At 38.5% G+C, this 22,397-nt stretch overlaps 10 protein-coding genes across 10 annotated transcripts; 4 read left to right on the top strand and 6 right to left on the bottom strand.

The window, feature by feature from the left end:
* Positions 1-753: 753 nt before the first annotated feature.
* On the bottom strand, positions 754-4,008 carry RAD1 (ssDNA endodeoxyribonuclease RAD1; the record flags this gene model as incomplete). Its single annotated transcript, XM_056226226.1, has 1 exon — positions 754-4,008. The coding sequence occupies one exon, from the start codon at positions 4,006-4,008 to the stop codon at positions 754-756; it is 3,255 nt and encodes a 1,084-aa protein (XP_056079966.1).
* A 391-nt stretch (positions 4,009-4,399) lies between these two features.
* On the top strand, positions 4,400-6,367 carry MET12 (methylenetetrahydrofolate reductase (NAD(P)H) MET12; the record flags this gene model as incomplete). The annotated part of the gene is made up of 1 exon (XM_056226225.1): positions 4,400-6,367. One exon carries the CDS (start codon positions 4,400-4,402, stop codon positions 6,365-6,367), a length of 1,968 nt encoding a protein of 655 aa, XP_056079965.1.
* A 112-nt stretch (positions 6,368-6,479) lies between these two features.
* RMI1 (Rmi1p) lies at positions 6,480-7,217 on the bottom strand (the record flags this gene model as incomplete). Its single annotated transcript, XM_056226224.1, has 1 exon — positions 6,480-7,217. The coding sequence occupies one exon, from the start codon at positions 7,215-7,217 to the stop codon at positions 6,480-6,482; it is 738 nt and encodes a 245-aa protein (XP_056079964.1).
* Positions 7,218-8,559: 1,342 nt separating this feature from the next.
* SKS1 (putative serine/threonine protein kinase SKS1) lies at positions 8,560-10,020 on the top strand (the record flags this gene model as incomplete). Its single annotated transcript, XM_056226223.1, has 1 exon — positions 8,560-10,020. The coding sequence occupies one exon, from the start codon at positions 8,560-8,562 to the stop codon at positions 10,018-10,020; it is 1,461 nt and encodes a 486-aa protein (XP_056079963.1).
* A 279-nt stretch (positions 10,021-10,299) lies between these two features.
* On the bottom strand, positions 10,300-11,052 carry SMA1 (Sma1p; the record flags this gene model as incomplete). Its single annotated transcript, XM_056226222.1, has 1 exon — positions 10,300-11,052. The coding sequence occupies one exon, from the start codon at positions 11,050-11,052 to the stop codon at positions 10,300-10,302; it is 753 nt and encodes a 250-aa protein (XP_056079962.1).
* A 383-nt stretch (positions 11,053-11,435) lies between these two features.
* ERG10 (acetyl-CoA C-acetyltransferase) lies at positions 11,436-12,632 on the bottom strand (the record flags this gene model as incomplete). Its single annotated transcript, XM_056226221.1, has 1 exon — positions 11,436-12,632. The coding sequence occupies one exon, from the start codon at positions 12,630-12,632 to the stop codon at positions 11,436-11,438; it is 1,197 nt and encodes a 398-aa protein (XP_056079961.1).
* Positions 12,633-13,006: 374 nt separating this feature from the next.
* On the bottom strand, positions 13,007-15,220 carry SUV3 (ATP-dependent RNA helicase SUV3; the record flags this gene model as incomplete). The annotated part of the gene is made up of 1 exon (XM_056226220.1): positions 13,007-15,220. The coding sequence occupies one exon, from the start codon at positions 15,218-15,220 to the stop codon at positions 13,007-13,009; it is 2,214 nt and encodes a 737-aa protein (XP_056079960.1).
* Positions 15,221-15,480: 260 nt separating this feature from the next.
* TRM44 (tRNA (uracil) methyltransferase) lies at positions 15,481-17,184 on the bottom strand (the record flags this gene model as incomplete). The annotated part of the gene is made up of 1 exon (XM_056226218.1): positions 15,481-17,184. The coding sequence occupies one exon, from the start codon at positions 17,182-17,184 to the stop codon at positions 15,481-15,483; it is 1,704 nt and encodes a 567-aa protein (XP_056079959.1).
* A 510-nt stretch (positions 17,185-17,694) lies between these two features.
* On the top strand, positions 17,695-18,713 carry PHO85 (cyclin-dependent serine/threonine-protein kinase PHO85; the record flags this gene model as incomplete). Its single annotated transcript, XM_056226217.1, has 2 exons — positions 17,695-17,711; positions 17,813-18,713. 2 exons carry the CDS (start codon positions 17,695-17,697, stop codon positions 18,711-18,713), a joined length of 918 nt encoding a protein of 305 aa, XP_056079958.1.
* Positions 18,714-19,342: 629 nt separating this feature from the next.
* On the top strand, positions 19,343-21,814 carry SVL3 (Svl3p; the record flags this gene model as incomplete). Its single annotated transcript, XM_056226216.1, has 1 exon — positions 19,343-21,814. One exon carries the CDS (start codon positions 19,343-19,345, stop codon positions 21,812-21,814), a length of 2,472 nt encoding a protein of 823 aa, XP_056079957.1.
* Positions 21,815-22,397: the final 583 nt, after the last annotated feature.

Raw genomic sequence — 22,397 nt, 5'->3', positions numbered from 1 at the left:
GTAGGCATGGAGATTAACAAAGCACATAATATTCGAACTTCTTGCTCAAGCGGAAGGTGATCTTTTGTTTAAACAGAGCTACTCGCATATAAGCAACAACTAGGTACTGAAACGGATGCCAGTTTCTCTGATTTATCAAAAGGCAAACTTTACACAAGTAAAGTAAACAGAAGATACTTCAAAGCAAGTATTAGTTTCCAAGGTTCACAATTTATTCTTGAATAAACAAAACAGTTTTATATAAGACCTTTCGTATTACTGTTCCCTTTTTTATAAGGGGTGGTTCCTGAGAATTATGGTTGCAAAAAAAGACTTATAGGTATACGAAGAAGTAAAACATGGAAAGGATATTTCCAGATTTTGTACAAATATGAGAAGTAAAACAAAAATTGATAATGATGAAGCTAGAGTAAAGCTGATTTTGAGTTGTTTGACAAATTCAAGGTAACATAAGTTTATAAATAGTTCATTATTATCCTATATAAAAAGAATAAGTAAAGGTCTATAATCAAGGAGAGATAAACCTCGTGTGAACAGTACTACCAAAAAGTAAATGAAGAATGAATTACCATTGAAAAAAAAATGGTCAAGAATATTATCATGAGATAAACAAATACCTTCATTGTTTTTAACTTTTATTGCACTCATGATAATGTTCCAACCAAGCTTATTAAAATATAAAAAAATCACATGTGCTTCCGAAAATTCATCATGATCATCGAGAACGTTATCGTTCCTAGTCTTCGTATGTATTCATGAATTATCATCTGTCATCTCCTGCTCCTGCTCTTCCTTTTCTGTCCTCAGGAAGTAATATACTCTATCCGTCAAATCTTCATCATTGATAAGTTCATTAATCTCGTTCCAAGAAAGCTTTTGAAGCTTATCGAACTTCTTGATCTTTTTACGGAGATTGAAATAATCAATCTTTGATATCCCTGGAACGTTTAATAGCTTCTTGAACTTAGATTCATTATCGCCACCTTTTAAGCCCTTTGCAGTGCTGTTATCATGATATCTAGTTTTATTTGTTCCTAATATGACAGCATTACTAGGATCAGGTTGTTCACGCCCTAATTTCAATTCTAGAATTATATTCACAGTCTGCAGGGGAGAGGAAGACCATATGATCTTTAAAGTTGGAAATCTCAATACCAGCTTGGCTAGTTTTAATTGAACTTCATCCTGAGATAACTTGCTTGATATAGGGTGAACAGTTGATATGTCTTTACTCTTATAACTTTTCCTTTCACTGAAAGGTTCTAAAGAAAACGACTGCCCTTCATCAAACTCAATCAACAGTGTTGGATATGCATAGTACTTCAGCATTTTTTTACATTGGTTAGCTAATCTGTTATTCTGTAATGACCCAATTAAGTCCGATATTGATTTTCTTTCGAGACAGATATCTGGGGTTATCACGTAATCACCAACTGTTAACATACAAGGGATAACCCTTATGCCATATCGATAGAGTAAACCTGGTAATGAAGCGTTAAACTCACGTGTATCCACAATGACAACATCCTGAGTAAAGTTATGAAACCCCTGCTGTCCCCCTGCATTCCTGGTATTGGATTTTCGTAATTTGGAAAGTTTCAACTTTCTTTCTGCTAAATTTTTGTAATGGGAAAGATCTTCATTCGTTTCAAAGTGATGTGATAGATTTGCGTTCTCTTTGATCAACTTTGTGAAAGCGTCTTTTTCTCTTTTTATAGCCGACAAATGACTTTGTTCTTCGATACTCTCACCGTAATACATGAAATACACCTTTGGTTGCAAATCCTTTACTATGGCCTTATAAACTTCGATTTGCCTAATAAACGAAACGTCTGGTTCAAACATTATAATATAAGAAGGCATCATCTCCTGCAGTGAGCAGTTGTCATTGAGATTCCTAAAAGTAGAGATTAAAATTTCATCCTGACGGTCAACATAATCATACTCATTACAACGATCTATCCATAATTGCTTATTGAAGTGAGTTGCAGTACGTTGTGGAAGTTCGTCCGCATACTCAAAATCTTCGTTCTCAAGCTCTGCATCTCCATCATCAATAACAACTACATCGTTTTGTTCTTGTATATCAAATATTTTTGAATCATTCACAACATTATCTTCATAATTGATGTCATTATCTTCTTTCTGACCACCATTCGAATTATTACTGTTTTCCTTTTTGATTTCTTCTGCTAATTTTTTATCCTCCAAAACTTCCTCCATATCTATGTTAGTTTCCGCATTCCTCAATCTATCAACAGCTGCAACTTGAGAAGCACCTCTGGTTCTTCTTCTTTTCGTAGTCACCTGCTCTTTAGAAAATGTCGAGCTAACGTTTAATGTTGCATTTTCTGGAAACGTCTCCTGGCTTTGAACTTCTTTAACTAACCTTCTTGTTTCCTCTCGCTGTTTTCTGTACCACTTCAGCTTATTCAATAGTACCTGGCGCATTCCTCTCTTTTTGTTTGAAGCATTTAAGATCCTTGCCAGTTGTAAACATGTAGAATTATCGGAACATGCAATTAAAGTAGGCCCTTGAAAACTGCTGTTTGTTCTCTCATACGCAATATCATCTAATATACGAATCAACTGTTCCCATTTTGGATTTTCTTCCAAAGAGTATTCGTTCTTGTAAAAAATTCTCTTCTTTGCGTATGATATTACCAATTGCGCCTCATCAACCAGTAGCCATGGTGATTCGCTATATTTTCGGGATACTGACGGTTTATTGGCATCCAGACTTAGTTGAATCTCTCCAAAAAAATCGACAGCATCAGAGGCTACGAGTATCTTTAACAGATGGCGTAAAAATCTTATATCTTTAACCAGCTGCTTTGATTCATAAGAAATTCGATGCCAGTTTGGTACCATCACCGAATCAATCGATCTTATAAAGTTAATATCCAGGACATTCTCTATGTTCCACCACTCCAGGGCTAGCTCAGGGTTTTTTCTATTCAATTCAGCAATACATTTCTTTAAACATTCCATCAACCCAAATTGAATCTGAGACATAGAATTTGTTAATGATACTTTCACTTCAATGACTTTGTTCTGTGACGTTTTATTCGTAGCATTCAAACATGAAGATACCTCCACCCTGAATCTTGGCCATAACAAAACGTTCTTTAGCCGTAGCTCCTTCATTCTCGTCCTGAGAGGTGAGAATTCCATCACAAATGTCTCTGGTGCCTCAGAAAAGGCCTTAATAAATCCCCAAGTATTCTTAGACCTGTAGATTTCTAATATAAATGACTCGTTCGAATTGTGTCGAAGTGAGTCTGCATTCAGTACCAGCATACCGGTAACCCTATTTGGGTGAATAATACCAGATAGGAGGTCCACAATGAGAATTCTGGAAGTGATGCTTAAGATGCCACCAGATATATATAATTTTCTTCTTTTTTCCACACTCAAGGAGTCTGCAGTAACTATGTTAAAAGGCCTTTCAAAAAGTTCATCATCTATCTCCATGGCATCACCAATTTTTTCCTTCTCAGTATTAGTGAACCACGATAATTCTTCTAAGGCTTCCTTAATTCTTACATTATCTATGGGTTTTGCATTCAGTACTAGTACCAGCGCTCGTTTTAGCTGTCCGTCAATGGATGTCGGTGTAGCTAAAACATGTAACAAATTGGCCACAATATCAAGCAGGCCCAGTCCTTTGCCCATTATAACCAACGCATCTTCAGCAATTAATGAGTTTTCTACTACCTTTTGCTGGAATGGCAACGATAGAGTCAGTTGAATATCAACCGCCCTGATATCGCTGATACTGGGCTTAGAAGTTTCTATATCATCTGGTTCATTAGGTATCAACGGGTACAACACAGTACCTTCATCTAAAAGCTTGCCACCCTCATTACCCACTACATCATATTGTTTGGAATCGCCGAATTGATCTTTTTTTTGGTTTTCGGAATTTTGAGATGCTCGAGTTGTTTGCCTGGTAAGTTCCTCTTGTAGCTCGTCATCCGAGTCTCCTTGATAGAATAACTGAGACATCTGGGAAAGTATTTTTAACGGCACAGAACAATATTATTTTTAAACATTTAGTAATGGCACACTGAGTGCACTCCGACATCTTGAAGCTTCCAATATTTCTGGATATTTCTCTATCCCTTACGCCACGCAGACAAAAAGTTTACTCATCCCGACTTTTTTTTTCATTAGACGCGATATTCACTGTAGTCAGCCTTCTTTCCATGCGATAAGCGAGTGAAGCTTTTCTGTACTATATTAATGATAAAGAACTGCCACAAAACAGGGGCAAAAAAGGGCATTCAAGTTGTTGGTTGGCACGTGAAGAGGAAATTTGGGTTTAGGTCTTATACTTGCTTGAATTCGTGCTTTTTCAGGGATATTGAACGAGAGAACGTGATTGCATTTCTTAAATATGTTCATTAGAGATCTATACAATGCGAGGGCTTCCCCATTTATATCGTTAGAATTCTTCCCACCAAAGACAGATTTAGGGACAAGGAACTTAATGGAACGTATGCATCGTATGTCCGCCTTAGATCCGCTGTTTATCACAGTCACTTGGGGAGCTGGGGGTACTACTGCGGAGAAGACTCTGGCATTAGCTTCTTTAGCACAACAGACACTAAATATACCGGTTTGTATGCACTTGACTTGCACCAACACTGATAAAAACATCATTGATGATGCGCTGGATAGATGTTATAATGCAGGAATTAGGAATATTTTTGCTCTTCGGGGTGATCCACCTATTGGGGAAGATTGGCTGGATTCTCAATCAAACAAATCACCTTTCAAATATGCAGCTGACTTAGTTCGTTATATCAAACAAAGATATGGGGACGAATTTTGCGTTGGGGTTGCAGCTTATCCAGAAGGACATTGCGAAGGTGAAGCAGAAGGTAACGAGCAAGATCCGTTGAAAGATTTAGTATATTTGAAAGAAAAAGTTGACGCTGGAGCAGATTTCGTAATCACACAACTTTTTTACGATGTCGAAAAGTTCTTAACTTTTGAAACGTTATTTCGTGAGCGCATTTCGCAAAACTTACCTCTCTTTCCTGGGTTGATGCCTATTAACTCTTATTTGCTATTCCACAGAGCTGCAAAGTTGTCACATGCGTCTATCCCACACACTATACTGAGTAGGTTCCCCCCAGAAATCCAATCGGACGATAACGCCGTGAAGTCCATTGGTGTAGATATTCTTATCGAACTTGTTCAGGAAATATATCAAAGAACATCAGGTAGAATCAAAGGATTTCATTTCTATACTTTGAATTTGGAGAAAGCCATTGCTCAAATCGTTTCACAGTCCTCTATTTTATCGCATATCATAAATGAATCTAGCGAAGAAGAAGGAGAAGATGAAACTGGTGGTGAAATAAGAAGTATAGAAAATGTGCCAATAGAGGATGCCGATGGGGATATTGTACTAGATGACTCAAATGAAGATTATGCTGCAAACCGGAAGAGGAGAAGACACTCAAGTCTCGATTCAGCCAAGTTGATTTTTAATAGGGCTATCGTTACTGAAAAAGGCTTGCGCTATAACAATGAGAGTGGTTCCATGCCATCTAAGAAGGCATTAATATCTATTTCTAAAGGTCACGGAACTTTGGGTCGTGATGCTACTTGGGATGAGTTCCCCAACGGTAGATTTGGTGATTCTAGATCTCCCGCATATGGTGAAATTGACGGTTATGGACCGTCCATCAAAGTGAGCAAAAACAGGGCACTTGAATGGTGGGGTACTCCAAAGTCAATCGGGGATTTAAAAGATATTTTTGTGAAGTACTTGGAAGGCTCCACCGATGCGATTCCCTGGTCTGACCTGGGACTTTCAGCTGAAACGGCGTTAATTCAAGAAGAACTAATTCAACTGAACTATCGCGGATATTTGACGTTAGCATCTCAACCAGCTACGAACGCTACATTAAGCAGCGATAAAATATTTGGTTGGGGGCCCGCAAAGGGGAGGTTGTACCAAAAGGCGTTTGTGGAAATGTTTATTCACAGGCAACAATGGGAAACAACATTAAAACCCAAGCTGGACCATTACGGACGCCGGAAATTTAGCTACTACGCGGGCGATTCATCTGGTTCATTCGAAACGAACCTGGATCCACATAGTTCAAGTGTTGTAACATGGGGTGTTTTTCCCAACAGTCAGGTCAAACAAACCACAATAATCGAAGAAGAGTCATTCAAGGCATGGAGAGATGAAGCCTTCAGTATCTGGTCAGAATGGGCCAAGTTATTTCCAAGAAACACTCCAGCAAATATTCTTTTGAGACAAGTCCACACCGATTACTGTCTTGTCTCCATTGTTCACCATGACTTTAAAGAGACTGACGAGCTTTGGGAAATGTTACTCGACTAAGCCTGGCATCTCATTGAATATAAACACGAAAAATACAAAATAATGTAATATTTAGCATATATATATAGTATGTAAAACGCCCCTCAAAATATACAAAAGAAAGCGACATGTGCTAATCGTTGGCTTTTCTTTTCTTGGGGCCACCATTCACGAACTGTTTGTCACGTTGTAATTTGGATTCCAAATAATCACAAAACTTCTCATCTCTGTTTTCGTTCCAAACTCTGTTGATGCCGCCGAGAAAAATGACTTGTGAGTCCTTCAATATGAAAACGCCTCTATTGAACACAGTTCCTGGCAATATGACAATTTTGGAGCCCAGCATGCAAGAGCTCCAAGGTATGGCAGTCGAGTTGATTGCAAAGAAGACATCACCGGATTTACTCTGCAGTGTCAATTTGAACACTGCTTTGTTCTTGGCAGCACTTTCGTTATTATTATAATCTTTGTAGTTGTTGTAATCGTTAGGGCCGTTATTTTCAGTTACGTTCCCGTCATCTTCCATGTTCACTTGAGTGATGACCTCGTATCTCTTAGCGCCAGTCCCCTGCTGCCCCGATCGTAGTCTGTCCACTTTCTGTTTTTTCGGATCCAACTTGGTCCTTATGTCATCGATCTGTGTTAGCTTGGACTTGGTGATATTCTCCACCATCAGCACCTGGAACAACAGTTCTCTGTCTACAACGATATGTTTTTTATCTAAGATAAGATTTAAAGCTATACCAGATAGCCAAGGTTCATTCTGATAAGCCCTGAAAACGAGCTGTTCTCTTGAGCCTAAGGTAGAAGAATTTGCTGGTGGTGTGATATCTTCTGTGATATCCTGTGATAAGATAGATGAGAAAGACATGCTTCTCAGTACATGTATACTTTGAAGTATTTTCGCCTTCCTTCTTGGTACACTCTACTCTACCTATAAGGATTATGTGACTAACTACTTAATCTTTTTTCCTTTTTTTTTTATTTTTTTTATTTTTTCTTCTTCCCTTTCACGCTGCATGTCTTACGAGCACGTTTTTCGCAGAGTATATGATTGCCAAATGCAGTATTTTTGACTATTCTAGAAAAGAAGGAATAAACGAAGATGGACCCCCAGAACTAACAGCCAAGCCTGCTTGCAGTATAAACCTATTCTATCATTGAATGTATTAACCGCAAAACAATTAACAATTGGACATATCGATGAACCGTCTTAGCATCACTGCGATGGAATGTGCCTTCATGGTACGTCCAGCTGGCGCACACTTTTCAGGTGACAAGTGCTATACATTATAATTATAATGTATATAATCTTACTTAACGCGAGCGATGTTGTCGTATTTACGTCACTGCGGTTCTCGACCTTCCCCCGGAAAAATCTGTCTTCATGGGCTGAATATGGTCGGAACAATTCCCCCATTTGAGACTTGGTAAGGTATTTCCGAAGAGGATGCTTATCACACATTCCTCAGTAGGATGGCGTAGTATGCAGCGCCATCGAGTCCTCTGCTGCTATGTTTAGGCGCGTGATATGGATGTAGATGTACCACGCGGTGTCACTCAACTAGGCATCGGGCGACATGCGGCCAATCACGCATGAGGAATGTAGGATGAAAGCACAATCTTTTCAGCTCGCACCCACGTTTCCGGGACATTTCTCGGAGGTACGCCTTCTTCGTTCTCTTCTGTTTCCTCCTATTTCCAACGCTCTCACGAAACCGGAGCTCATCTATCAGCCGAAGAAAGCGCGTTGGGCGGGTACTAGAGCAATTTTGTGGGGGGGGAGGCAGAGGATCATGGGACAAATGCAAAAAAGAAACGGTGTCGGAACAAAAGCGCAGTGGGGACAGAAGGGCCCGCAGGCCCTTCTGTTCCTACCACAAAGCTTAATAATATTTGTGACCCTACTAAAACCGTGCGACGAATTTTCCGGACCTAATGTCCTTGCGGTGTTTTCTTAGTCGGCGCCCACGGGACAACAATCTACAAATGCATATAGTATTTCTCTTTCCTTTTTCTTCTCATGCTCTGCTCTTATTGCCTTTTTTCGCTTGAAATAAGTATCTCTAGATTCACGCTCTTATATATTATACAAAAATATATTTAGTAAACTGTTAAGAGGGTTCATTGACTTAAGCAGACCTGAGGAAAAAAACCTCTTTCAAAGCGAACATTAAACAGGAGGATACTCGAGAAGAAAATTTTATGTACAAATGTTGTCAGACTGCTTACTGAACAACTTCAGAATAACGTCCCAGATAGGGTCAGGTGCATATGGACTTGTGTTCCATGTGGTGGACATACTGACCAACCGTGAATATGCAGTGAAAACCGTCTTCAAGTCTTCCTCGATGGATGAGTTTTATAACAAGAACGGCTTAAATAACAACTCTCAAGTAGCACGAACCACTCTTCTACAAACACAGCTGTATCACTTTTTCAAAAGTTTCCAAAAGAAGTTGTTTTTGCCTTTGGTTGATCTAGATTCGATATTACAGTTGACAGAAAACGAATTAAATAGGCTACCACACTACAGGGAGATTGCGTTTCAGTTGAAAGTGCAGTCGCACGGAAATATCGTGAAGATTCACCAAGTTTTGGAATCGTCCATTGCCACCTTCATAGTGATGGATTATTACGACAGAGACCTTTTCACGTCGATAGTAGACCATAAGCATTTTATAAATGATGGGGTTTTGATCAAGAAAGTTTTTCTACAACTTTGTTCAGCGCTGGACCACTGTCATCGTCTCGGTATATATCATTGCGATATCAAGCCAGAAAACGTTCTACTAGATCGCAACGATAACGCTTATTTATGCGATTTCGGGCTTTCCACTAAATCCAAGTATTTGGCTCCAAATGTGTGTGTTGGAAGTTCATACTACATGGCTCCAGAAAGAATACTGTATTGTTTGAATACCACAACCAATGGCATACATGTCGACGAGTGCTGCTCAAGCCTCCCCACGGATACAGGGGACATATGGTCCTTAGGCATCATTCTCATCAATCTAACTTGTATCAGAAATCCATGGCTGAAAGCTCATCAGAAGGAGGATAACACGTTTCATCATTTTGCAAATGATAACAACGTCTTGAAGAAAATACTGCCTCTATCGAATGAACTGTTCGCCGTGTTAACGAAGATTTTACAGTTGAATCCTTACACAAGAATTGATATGAAAACATTGATGTCCGAAGTTTCCTCTCTTACTTCCTTTACCAAAGAAGGCCCCTTATCTCAAGTTCCAATTTTATCTAGTGAAGTGTATATGACGCATATCATAAGGAATGAGAATCTATTTTTGGATGATTTATCACATTTCGCTGCAGACCAAGAACAAGACCAAGAACAAGAGCAAGTACAAGAGCAAGTGCCAGAGGAAGAGCAGGAGCAAGAAGAAGACGTTGAACCGGAAAGTGATATTCCATCAACTTATAATAGTGACGGAAGTATGGAAAAGTATGAATACACTAACAACCACAACAACAATACTTTTTTAAGTTCGTCAATGGACAGTACACCCTACCAATCCGATATTGATGACGTTGGTGCTTTCAAGGACTGTAAGCTCCAGCAGGATACTTTGAGAAATAGACTATTATGCTTACAAATGAATTTTTCCACTTTCACAGATGGCCCAAACGAGAAATGGTTACCAGATTATTGAGCAGGTCTCATTTTTATACTTCACTGTATTATCATCTTATGTTCTAATTCGGTAATGGTTTTTTCTTTTCTTTTCTTTTTTGGGAGATTTTTTTCAACTGCTTTGCTAAGGTAGCTAAAAGCACTGGAGGGATCTTTATACTTTTTTCACGAACTTACGACTTTTCAATGTCTTCTTTTGATCCAAAGAAGATCACCGCGGATATATACACATATACGTCCTACACAACTTAATTATAATAATGATAGAATTGCAAACTTAGTTTATTGTTTTTTTTCATCAGCAAGGCGATGACGCATTCGAATGCGCAGAAATCTTCATTGACACTAAATCGACAGTTCTATGGTACGACTTTTTTGTTCTTTGCTTTCCACGCAATAGCCTTGCCTTACCTCTATTTGCCGCGTTAGTAAAAGACCTTTCACAGCATCTATAGAGTTCCTTTAGCCGCATTGCGAAGTACCAGGGTCTAAAAGGAACTTCCTCAAATTGTCTTTCTAGTTTTTCTAAGGGATACATAAACTTTTGATACTGGATCTCCATCAATTCCCAAGGACTTCTCTTTATTGGACATTGTTTTCCTGTCACTTTCATTGGCGGTTTAAAATACAACACAAGATCTGGCAAGTAACAAAACACAACACTTCCTCCGTTCTTATCAGGATAGTAAGAAACCGAATCTCGAATGTCTTTTTCATTAACTACAATTTTGTTTTCTTCCATTTCATATTCCTTTGGCATTCTCTTATCAGAAGAGCAAAAAGCTTCGAGCAAAAAGTTGGCTTTATGTAATAACGATTCCGGAACAGGTGGTAATAAAGTAACACCCTCCTTTTCTCTCAACTCTCTATGGTGATATTCAGCATCAGTTCTATGAGTTTTAATAACAATTTTTTGCTGAAAATTTTTACCAAGGGTCTCTGAAAATTGTTTGTGAAGATGAGTTTCATGCTTGAATCTCGAATCTTGGAAAAGGTGCTCGACGCTCACCTTTTCGAGATGTTTCCCAGCATCTTCACTGTTGCCTGTCATTTTCCCTATTTTTTCAACCACACTTTGCGATACTTAAAACCAAATGTTTGTTTCCAAGAGATGAAAAGAATTTGAACGTTTTTAATTGACAAAATTTAAAGTAAAGAAAAGTTCAAACTTGCTCAGCCTTCTACAATTGTAGCAGGAATCAAACTGCTTATACCACAAATGTCAGTAATCAACACGAATTTGAAGGGTTCATCACCCGGCCAATTTACCCAAGCGGAAAAACCAAGTATATGGCATAGTATACTTTAGTTTATGAATACCTGCCGCCGTAAAGAAAAGAATTGGAAATAGAACTTAAATTATGCTTATTATACATAAAGCCACTTATATATTTATGTATTTAAAAAAAGATTATGAAAAACAACAGAATTTAATCATATCTTTTCAATGACAATAGATGAAGCACCACCACCACCATTACAGATAGCAGCAACACCGATCTTACCTCCCTCTTGTTGTAAAATGGATAGCAGTGTAACAACCACTCTGGCACCAGAACAACCCAATGGATGACCTAAGGCAACGGCACCACCGTACACATTAACCTTAGAAGGGTCTAGCTTCAGAATCTTAGTGTTAACCAAACCGACGACAGAAAAAGCTTCGTTAAATTCAAAGTAATCAACGGCGTTAATATCTTTGATACCGGCATGTTTCAATGCCTTTGGAACTGCAAGGGATGGAGCCCATGTGAAGTCAGCTGGTTGATGAGCGGCCTCACCCCAGCCCTTAACAATGGCTAAAGGTTTCAAATTTTTTTCCTTCAAGACTTTTTCAGAAACCAAAATGACAGCTGCAGCACCATCGTTAATTGGAGAAGCGTTGGCAGCGGTGACGGTACCGTTTTCTCTTTGGAAAACAGTCCTTGCAGATCTCAATTTTTCAACGTGTAATCTAGCAGGTTCTTCATCTTTAGTGACTTGAGTATCAGGCTTACCTCTAAATCCCTTGATGGTGACCGGAACAATCTCATTATCAAATTTACCTTCATTTTGAGATTTTTGAGATTTTTGATAGGATTCAATGGCAAAGTTATCCTGTTGTTCCCTGGTAATGTCCCAATCACGAGCACACTTTTCTGCGTGAACCCCCATTGCTAAGCCATCATACGCATCGTTCAACCCATCTCTTTCAACACCGTCAACGAGGACAGTTTGGCCAAACTTCGCACCGGCACGGGCTGCTGGCATGTAGTATGGAGCATTGGTCATAGATTCACAACCACCTGCCACAACAACATCAGCATTACCACATTTAATGGATTGAGCACCCAAAATGATTGCTTTCATAGCAGAAGCACACACTTTGTTAACTGTACTAGCAACGATATGGTTTCCTAAACCAGCGGCCAATGCGACTTGCCTGGCTGGGGCCTGGCCCAAATTGGCAGAAAGAACGTTACCAAAAATAATTTCGTCAAAATCCTTAGATGCATCCAATTCTGGAACCTTGGCCAACGCACCCTTTAAAGCAACAGCACCCAATTCTACAGCTGTCTTGGAAGATAGAGAACCTTGGAAAGAGCCAATTGGGGTTCTGGCGGTCGAAACTATGTAAACGTTTTGAGACATTTCGAGTTCGTCTATTCTGTGTAAGTATGTATGATACGGCACGTGCGTTAGAAAACCTATATACAAAGAAGCAGAAAACAGCAGACCGCTACTTTCAATGGAAGTACTTGTTGTTCCTCTTTATATACTTTACTACCCTTTCCTCAACGGTAATCCATCAACCTGGCCACGAACATGTGGTGAGCTAGTAGCACCGCACTCTCCAGCGAAAAAACCGGCTTGGCGGTAAACGACAGGCACCTCGTTATTAGTGATGTTCAATTTTTAGAAAACGATAAACCCGGTTGAGCGCTATGATGGCACCATACAATGGCTGTACTACTATATTAACGATTTAAGCGGTATAACTGTTTCTATTTACAGGATATATCGTATTATGTAGGTGATCTTCTTTTCAAGGATGGAAGCAGGCTTCTTGTAAAACCAAAGGGCTTGCGTGCGTAAGGATTCTTTTTTAATCGATCAAGTTTCTCAAAAATAATCATCTCGCAGAAATACTTCAAATCTTTGGCAGACTCCATGTCAATGAAGTAGTTCGGGTACCTGTTACTGAGCCAGAAGTATAATGTGATGATGTTGTACAATGACTCGTAAACCTCTAAAGAATAACTCTCATTAGGTATACAATTGTAGTCTAGAAGGTTGAAAGGTAATCGGTACGACAATAGTCCTCTTGTGTGCCTCTTCGCTATTGTCTCACAAAACTTAGTGAAGGCTTTAGTGACCATAGGCATGTCCTTCACGGGCGCATTACTTAATTTCAATTTATCAAGGAATGGAATATCCTCCATGTGTTCGAATAAGCCAATGATTTTTAGTTTGTTCTTTAAATCAGATAACGTGAACAGGTTGCCAGAACTTCTTTCTAGTTCATCTGAAATAGTTTGCAATAAAACACTGGTCGGCGTACCTGGTGGGAATTGAGTCATCAACTGAGCACAAATCTCATCTGTAGGCCACGTAACAGCAGTTTTTAAATATTCCACGGGAGACTCTATAGCTTTCTTCACACATTTCAAGACCTTTGAGTCGAAACTGGTAATAAAACCTTGAGGCACTTCTCTACTTGTAGAACTAGATTTGAACCTTCCGGCGCGACCCCCGATTTGCTTGATCTGAGAGGAAGTCATTTCCGTTAGTTCTTCACCATTATATTTCATATTTGTGGTGAATACAACTCTGTCAATAGACAAATTTAGTCCCATACCAATAGCATCTGATGCTACCATTATATCATATTCTCCGTTGTTGAATAGAGAAGCTTGCTGAACACGCGTTTCAGGCGGTAAGGAACCATAAATTACAGCAACTTTCAAATTGGTATCTTTCTCTATCTTTAGCTTGAGATCCAATATTTTCTTTTTCGAGAATGCGACGACACAATCTCCTTTACGCAAACCCTTAATCCCATCCTTAACAGGTTTACCTTCAACACTTAACTTCCCTAATCTCTCATATTCGTTAATTGTTAGTTTATCTCCAGTCATTTTAACAATGCTTTTGATCAAAGGGAGAACACTTTTTTCACCACAAAGATGTACTTCTTTAGAAACCACACCTAAAAGTGCATTTGTCCAAGCCCAGCCACGATCCACGTCAGACATCATTTGAATTTCATCAAGAACGACAACATCAAATTTTTGATGCGTCGGTACCATTTCTACTGTACCCGATGTTAGCCCTGCTGGATTTCCCTTATCGTCTAAGTCACGTATAACTTCCTCTCCAGTCAACAAATTGCACCTAACCTTTTCATTCTGAAATCTATCATATACTTCTCTTGCCAATAGCCTTAATGGCCCTGCGTAATATCCACGGTCCACAGATTTCAGTTTCTGTAGTGCTCTATAGGTTTTGCCTGAATTTGTGGGCCCAATATGCATAATTATATGTCTTCTAATCTTCCTTGCCTCTGAGAACCATTCTGCCGGATTTGTTATGTCAACATTGTGGGCGCCATCTGTATCATCTGTATTCGTCATCATAGGCAAGATATCCTGTTCATAGGTATGGTCATAGGTTTGTTGCAGGATGTGAATAAATTTATCTAAAGTACTTATATCATTGCTCTGAGAATCTTTTAGAATGGATCTCCAGACGGAATTGTTGATTTTATTGCAATTTATCAGCAGCGAGATTAATTTATCTGGAGACGAAGGATGTATGATTTCGCTTATGGAAGGTACATAGGATTGGGCTTGTTGCTTTGGATCTTTTAGTTGTTTGTATATAGAATTTCTTAAGTTCAACCAAGCAAGATTCTTTATTGGTACCTGTTTGGAATCCAAGGACGTCAATTTTTCATTATAGACATATTGCATCGCTTTATCAAGATTATCTTTAAATAATGAATCTTGTAAATAAACATTGTCGCCATCGCCCTTGTTGAAAGTAAATTGAAATACATCCGGCTTTGTTAGTTCATTTTTGGGTAAGTTAAGGAATGTAGGTCTTTTGACAATCCAATTTTTGTCGTGGAAAAGGTCAATATTATGTGGTCCGTGGTGATAATGTGCTTTCTTGACGAACACTAATAACCGAAATGATCGGAGTGGAAAAGTAAACGTGCTATAAGTAGCAAGAGTCATGCTAAATTCCCCTACCTACGTTTTAAATTTTCTTGTTTCATAGTTGGGTCTATTTCTCTGAAATACCAAGTTCAACATTCTGGCTTCTTCATCGTCTATCGCATCGGGCGAAGAAATTGTAAGCACAGTTTATAATATGGCCTCTAATATGGAAGAAAAAAAGAACAATAGTAAAACTTGTATGGTTTTTGTATATATATATGATAATCGGATTAGTCTATAAATGAACATATATACGTATAATAGATAGTCATCCCTACCTAATGGTTTCTTGGGTTTCTTTTCAACAGAGTCATTGTGTTTTGAATCCAGCCTTCAGCTCCGCCATCTTCCCAGATCATATCATACACCGCTTGTGTTGGGAAGTTCTTTAATGTCCCATTTTCTACACCTATGATGGCGGCATTTCTCGTGCTTGGTATTCTCAACATCTCTTTCTCTACTTTCCAGCCTACACGAGACGAAAGATATTCAACGTGGTCTACTAAACCAGAATAGGTGCTCTTGCTATTATTTTGGTTTTTGACTTCGTTTGACTTGAATGAACGTTTCCTTACGTTGAAACGAACCCTTTGACCAGAGAAGTTATGAGAGCAACAAGGAATAACCATATATGGATGCCCCAATAACGGGATCCAACAAGTCAACTCATCTGAATGGTTACCTATGATAAAAGTATCCGGTGGAAACTCTGCAGTATTAACTTGAGGAGATTTTAATAAATCTTCGCTTGAATACACGACAGTTGCGGGGGCAATTACTTCGTGCGTCACTTTAACTGGAAAAAATCTCCCGTTATGTTCTAGATGAGGTACTTGTCTTTTCAAAGCAGGATGAGGCCTCAAAAGAATAGAAGGTATTATGACTTGCTCCTTTAATGACGATTGCACCTCGGATGGGTAGATAGACCATGATTTCCGTTTCCTTGCATCGATACCAAGCCCTTTTATATTTTCACTCAATAGAATGTAACAAAGAGCACCATTGCCACATCCCAAATCTCTGAATTGCATTTTTGAACGAAAATCTGTACCATAGACTTTAATCCACAGTTCAATCAAGAAAGCAGCAATTGCTATGTCTTCAAATACATGTTTCTTTGGGTCAGTGGATTCTGCCCAGTTTTCCACCAAGAACTTGGAGTACTTTTTCTTTAAAACAATATATGTGTTTTGGAAATTGACCTTATTTACAACTTGATCGTGATTAACTCTCTTTTCATAACCCTGCATGACACCTTTTGAGTGTTTATTAGCAGTTTGCAATAACCTATAAGCGGTTCTCACAACACGTTCTGATTCATCTGTAAAGGCAGTCTTGTCTTCTGGGAAAGGAATATAATGTACAGAGAGAATTGACTGATGTAATAAAATACCTACAGTTTGTGTTTTTGGAATGTAAAACGGACAATCCGTCTCAGAATTGATGTGTGGTGTATATATGATCAATGAAGTTTCCTGGTAATTGGGGTCTTTACTATTCAGAATTAAGCACGTTTGGTTTATGATTGCATCTTTGTAAAAGTTTCTTGGAATGATCCTTCTCACAAATTCATGAACGGGCGACAGTTTTAAACTCTCAGAGGTTTCACAGGACCTAATGTTCAAATCTTCAATATTTATCTTCTTGACATCTTCTTCACCACCATCATTATTACTGTCAATTTCAAACTTTTTCAATACAGATTCGTCGAACTTTGGTTCAGACCCACCTTCTGAAACATGATTGATTTCTTTCAGAATATCCGCTCTTAATATGACAGTAGAGTTGATGTTCGGCTCTCTAATAACGTTCATCATCGCTTGCTCAAAATGAGACTTTGCAAACGTCACTTTTCCGTCTGTCTGGTAAAGGCTTAACCATTGAGGTCCTAGAATACTTTCATCATTCACAATGAACTGAAAGCGATCTTTGTGTTGATTTTGATTGCTTTTTGGAATATGTGCACTACCATCGCCAGTCATTTCTTAACAAAAAGATGTAGTTCCGTAAGATAGCAATATAGCCGGAGTAATGCCTTATCTATCTTGCGTGCTGCTAATTGCATTGTACTTGATATGATTCACTTCAAAGAAATAATGTCATCGGAATTTTCTAAAATACAAAAAATGAACTTTTTTAGCCATGAGGTGCAAAAAAGTGAAGAAAGAGTGCACCATTAAAACAAAAATAACAAAAAGAAAATACAAGGACATGCAAACAATTCATGATACCCATCCATACGTATTGAATGGGGTTGACAGCAAGTAGGTGATACGCGGACCTAGATAAATGCTGCTTATGTCCGGTTACGGTCATTTACATGCCTTGTGTGCATTATCCATTGTCTCTTTAATATCACTATATACGTACACTCTTAGGCCCGCAGCTCTCTGATTAAAAGATAACAAAAGGGAACATAATTCTATTACATATAACATAATTGTTGGCAAGGATCTTAAGCGTAGTAAACTGGGCCGAATTCAGCAGTACCAATGTCATCTTCTTCACAGTATGTAGCATTTTAGGCAGCTTTAATTGGAGAGCAAGAAATAAGAAAATTTAAATACTAACATAATACGAGAACAAAACGAACTCGAGATATCCGGTCAGGTTTAAGCAGTTAGAAAAGCTTGGTAACGGTACGTATGCTACGGTGTACAAGGGGTTAAACAAAACTACAGGGGTTTATGTTGCTCTGAAAGAGGTGAAACTGGATTCAGAGGAAGGTACCCCTTCTACAGCCATTCGTGAGATTTCCCTAATGAAAGAATTGAAACATGAGAACATTGTCAGACTTTATGATGTTATCCATACAGAGAACAAGTTGACTCTGGTTTTCGAATTTATGGACAACGATTTGAAGAAATATATGGATTCCCGTACCGTGGGAAATACACCAAGGGGACTCGAATTAAACTTGGTAAAATACTTCCAGTGGCAACTACTACAAGGACTAGCCTTCTGCCATGAAAACAAGATCCTCCACCGTGATTTAAAACCTCAGAACTTGTTAATCAACAAAAAAGGTCAATTGAAGCTGGGTGATTTCGGTCTGGCCCGTGCTTTTGGTATTCCGGTAAACACGTTCTCCAGCGAAGTCGTAACATTGTGGTACCGTGCTCCAGACGTGCTAATGGGTTCCAGAACGTACTCCACATCGATTGATATATGGTCATGTGGTTGTATTCTTGCGGAAATGATAACAGGCAAACCCTTGTTCCCTGGCACCAATGACGAAGAACAACTGAAGTTGATTTTCGACATCATGGGGACTCCTAACGAGTCTCTATGGCCCGGCGTAACAAAATTGCCCAAATACAACCCCAACATTCAACAGCGAGCATCAAGAGATCTACGTCAAGTCTTGCAACCACACACCAAGGAACCGTTAGACGGGAATATCATGGACTTCTTACATGGACTCTTGCAACTAAATCCCGACATGAGGCTAAGCGCCAAACAGGCTTTGCATCACCCTTGGTTTGCAGAGTATTATCACCACGCCTCATAGCGTAAGCCTTCAGCTAAAAATTGTAGTCATGTATATAAAGATAATAACCATCTATAATTATACAACGCTACTACCATCTGTAATCCATTCTTGGCTTACAGACGGCTCTTATTCATAAACCCGACAGGCATTGTCCCCCGGAACGGAAAAATATGAAAATTTTTCACTTTTCATTCGTTTATACCGCGAGTGAAAAAAAAGGAAACTGGAAACCTCTCGAACAACGAACGGTGAGTGTAGCCAAGGCTGTTTCGGTGTTCGTGTTGTGTCAACTGTGAGGGCAGAACGTAAACGCAAACACAACGTCGCTTCTCTCCGTTGACGTTCGTTGTTTGTTTATTCTTGTTTCTTGAACTCGCTGTTTGTTTATTTTTAAACTGTCAATTAAATAAAAGAGAAGAAAAACACTTTCAGTCTTGGCTTTCTTGTTCGTAGTTACTCAGCTATCTTTGGTGCTTGGTGAGATCACAGCAAGCAAGACCAAGAACAAAACAAAAGAGGGAAAAATAGGTACCAGTTCGTTCCTTGGTTTTACTTCTTCTTTTTATTTTTCATTACTTACTACTCTAACGGTCTGAAGTTCACCATTACGATCATTTGTTCAGCTCACCCTCACATACATTACATTTATGTCGTCTTCCTCGCTTCGAGTTTTAGCTATTGGGAGCAACCCGAACATCTTATTCTATACTTCAAGGTTTCAACTGGCCAAGAACACGGAACTTTACCACGTTAACGATTCAAAATCATGCCAGTTTGAAATTGAAACCGAATACTATGGTAAAGAACAGTTCGAATTGGAAAACCATTTCACTTCTATTGAGCACTTGACTGAGGCTTTAAATTCGAAGTCCAGTGGGCTCGTTTTTGATATAATCATCATGAGTGCTTCCTCCCTGCAGAAATTGTCCTCGTTGGCATCCAAATTGGCTACCATAATCAATTCAAACACCAAAATTTTTTTAGAAAGCAGTGGTTTCATCCAATTAGAACCCTTTGTCAAGTTGTCCATGGATTCTCCGCATATGAATGTTTTCAGTATTTTAACCGATTTGGACATTCGTCAAGTTGGTCCAAACCAATTTAAACATTTTCCTAGCACTACAAAAGAGAATACGATTTACCTCGGTGAAAGCAAATCTAACACCGAGAAATACTCAACCAGTGTTATAACATTATTGACCACTTTTGAAAAACTATTTGCTAAATTGTTTTCCAACATAAAAATCAATTTGTGCAATTTTTCGTCAATTGAATTTTTATCACAACAATGGAAATTGGCAATATCCAGAATTTGTTTTGACCCATTGCTAATTATGTTTGAACAAGAAAACCCCAGTGATTTAGACCAGCAGATCATCGCCAAACCATTAATATCTGGGTTGGTGACTGAGATCATTACTGTAGCAAAGACGATGGGTGCAAGATTGAACAGTAGCTATGATAATGAAAACAGTCTTTTATCTTTGTGGAAGGATTCTTACCAATCTGCTAATAAGCCACCTGCGTTGGTTTACCATTTCATACATCAAACAACGCCTTTAAATATCGATATCCTATTGTTACAAACTATTTTATTGGCTGATGATTTTGGTATCAAGACTCCGTACTTAGAATTCTTGTACTCTGTCTTGTCCCAATTTGAAAGGTTAAATAATGGTAAATCGAAATGGTTTATCAGATCAGATGAGAAAGCCCAAGTTTTACAGAGTTTACAAAAATCTCAGAAAAATGAATCAGTTTTACAGAATCAAATTTCAACCTTACAGAGTCAAATTAGTAAGTTAAGGCAAGAGTTACTCATGCAAGCCAAGCAACATGAAGTGGAGACCAAAGAGCTAAAGGAGAAGCACAACGTTGCTCTCAAGGCTCAAGCTGAAGCTCAAGCTGAAGCTCGAACTCAAATATCAAATGAAATCGTAACTCCAACTGAAGCAACAAACCAATCTAATGGTAACGAGTACAAGGCAACAGGAACTCCAAATTTGAGGGATATCGAAGATATGGCATTATATAGTGTAAACTACGGTGATTCTCCTGTGAGGTCTGTGCCAGTTGCGGTGACCTCTCAACAACAGATCAATTCGCCCTTATCCTCCCACTCACAAACATTTGGAGACAACAATGGATCAAATGATAAATTACTGCAAGAACGGGAATTGCAACTTCGTAAAAAGGAATTAGAGCTACAAGAACGTGAATTGGAGTTTCAGAAAAGGGCATTGCAACAAAGATTTAATAATAATAGTAATAGCTCAATTTCAGTAAAACCATCTTTCCCTCAACTACAACAGTCTGCAAACATTCGTTCCAATAGTAGAGGAATGCACGGCACTAACGGACCTATCCCTCAACCTGCATCTGCCGGAAACTTTGTAGATCCGATTTCCACAAGTATGGCTTCATATGATCCGCAACAACCCCCTGTACAACCTATTCAGCAGCAACAGCAGTCGGCGCAAGTACAGTCTTTCCATTCACACTCTATCAAACCAACAAGTAGGAAGAATAGAAATAGTAATATGCCTAATATTGGTAATCCCTCCAGTATAAACATGACTGACTTTGGCAGGCCACCCAACAATTCAAGTCAAACTCGTTTAAATTCGATGCCAACACATAGTATTGTAAACCAAAATAGATTGAGATCACAACAATCCAAAAACAAACTTAATATGCCGCATGTTACTAAACCAAACAATACATCTAGCCAACTTCCTGCAGCCAATTTAAATAACCATGTTCCCACACAAAGGCAGTTCAGCTCGAGCACCATGATAGAGATAACCAATAATACTAATAAAGTTAATAACAGTAGTAGTAACCCAGATATTTCTACTAACTCAGTGGTTCATAATGCAATGCAGTTTACAAATGCAACCAATAACACGAGCAGCACTGTGGATATAAATGATCCTAAAAATATGGTGGCTCCTCCTACAAGCTCAGTCTCAGCCCCAAGCACTCCAACCTTATCTTCCGCAAGCCAAATGGCAGAAATGACTTCACCTAATGCGAATAATGCTGATGAGGAGGAAAAAGCTGGCGGTAAAAAAAAGAGGTTTGGATTATTTAAAAAGAAAAATAAATCAAAGAAATAATATCCTTCGACACCTTAATGGAAACGCATGTAAATGTTTTGTAAATGCTATGTTTTTTGTTTTTTTGTCTTTGTATTTGTTAATTATTTTTCATTTTTATTACTTTGATTTGTTTTTAGACTAAGATTGGATTGTCACAGATTCTATTTTATCTATAATTTTTGGTTTCTACTCTGTTTTCGGTTGTTATGCAATGGTATTCAACAATACCTGGAATTATTACTCACTATATCATTATTTTCTATTTGCAGTTTTGGAAAAAAAGCTCAACTACTCTGTGTTATTGTTTTTTTTGTATTATAACTTTACACATATTTTTTTATTTATGTACTTTTAATTTCTTAAAACACGTTTTCCTCACGAACGTGATATGTCTTAACATCCTTTGAACAACGGCTCTTAGAATTATGTATCTACTATGGAATATTAACAAAAGCAATATATTGATGACTATAAAATGGGATTTCTACGAAACCTCAGCGCCAGCAATTCAGGAAAGAAGGCGAGCGGGCAAGAGTACAAAATTTTTTTTTCGAAAGGGTCCGTTTCCGTTATATTGCCGCACGCATATAAAATAACTGAT

The sequence above is a fragment of the Saccharomyces mikatae genome, assembly GCF_947241705.1.
Source record: "Saccharomyces mikatae IFO 1815 strain IFO1815 genome assembly, chromosome: 16".
NCBI classification, from domain to species: Eukaryota; Fungi; Ascomycota; class Saccharomycetes; order Saccharomycetales; family Saccharomycetaceae; genus Saccharomyces; species Saccharomyces mikatae.
The sequence above is the reverse complement of the archived record's forward strand: the minus strand, read 5'-3'. Positions and strand labels throughout refer to the sequence as shown.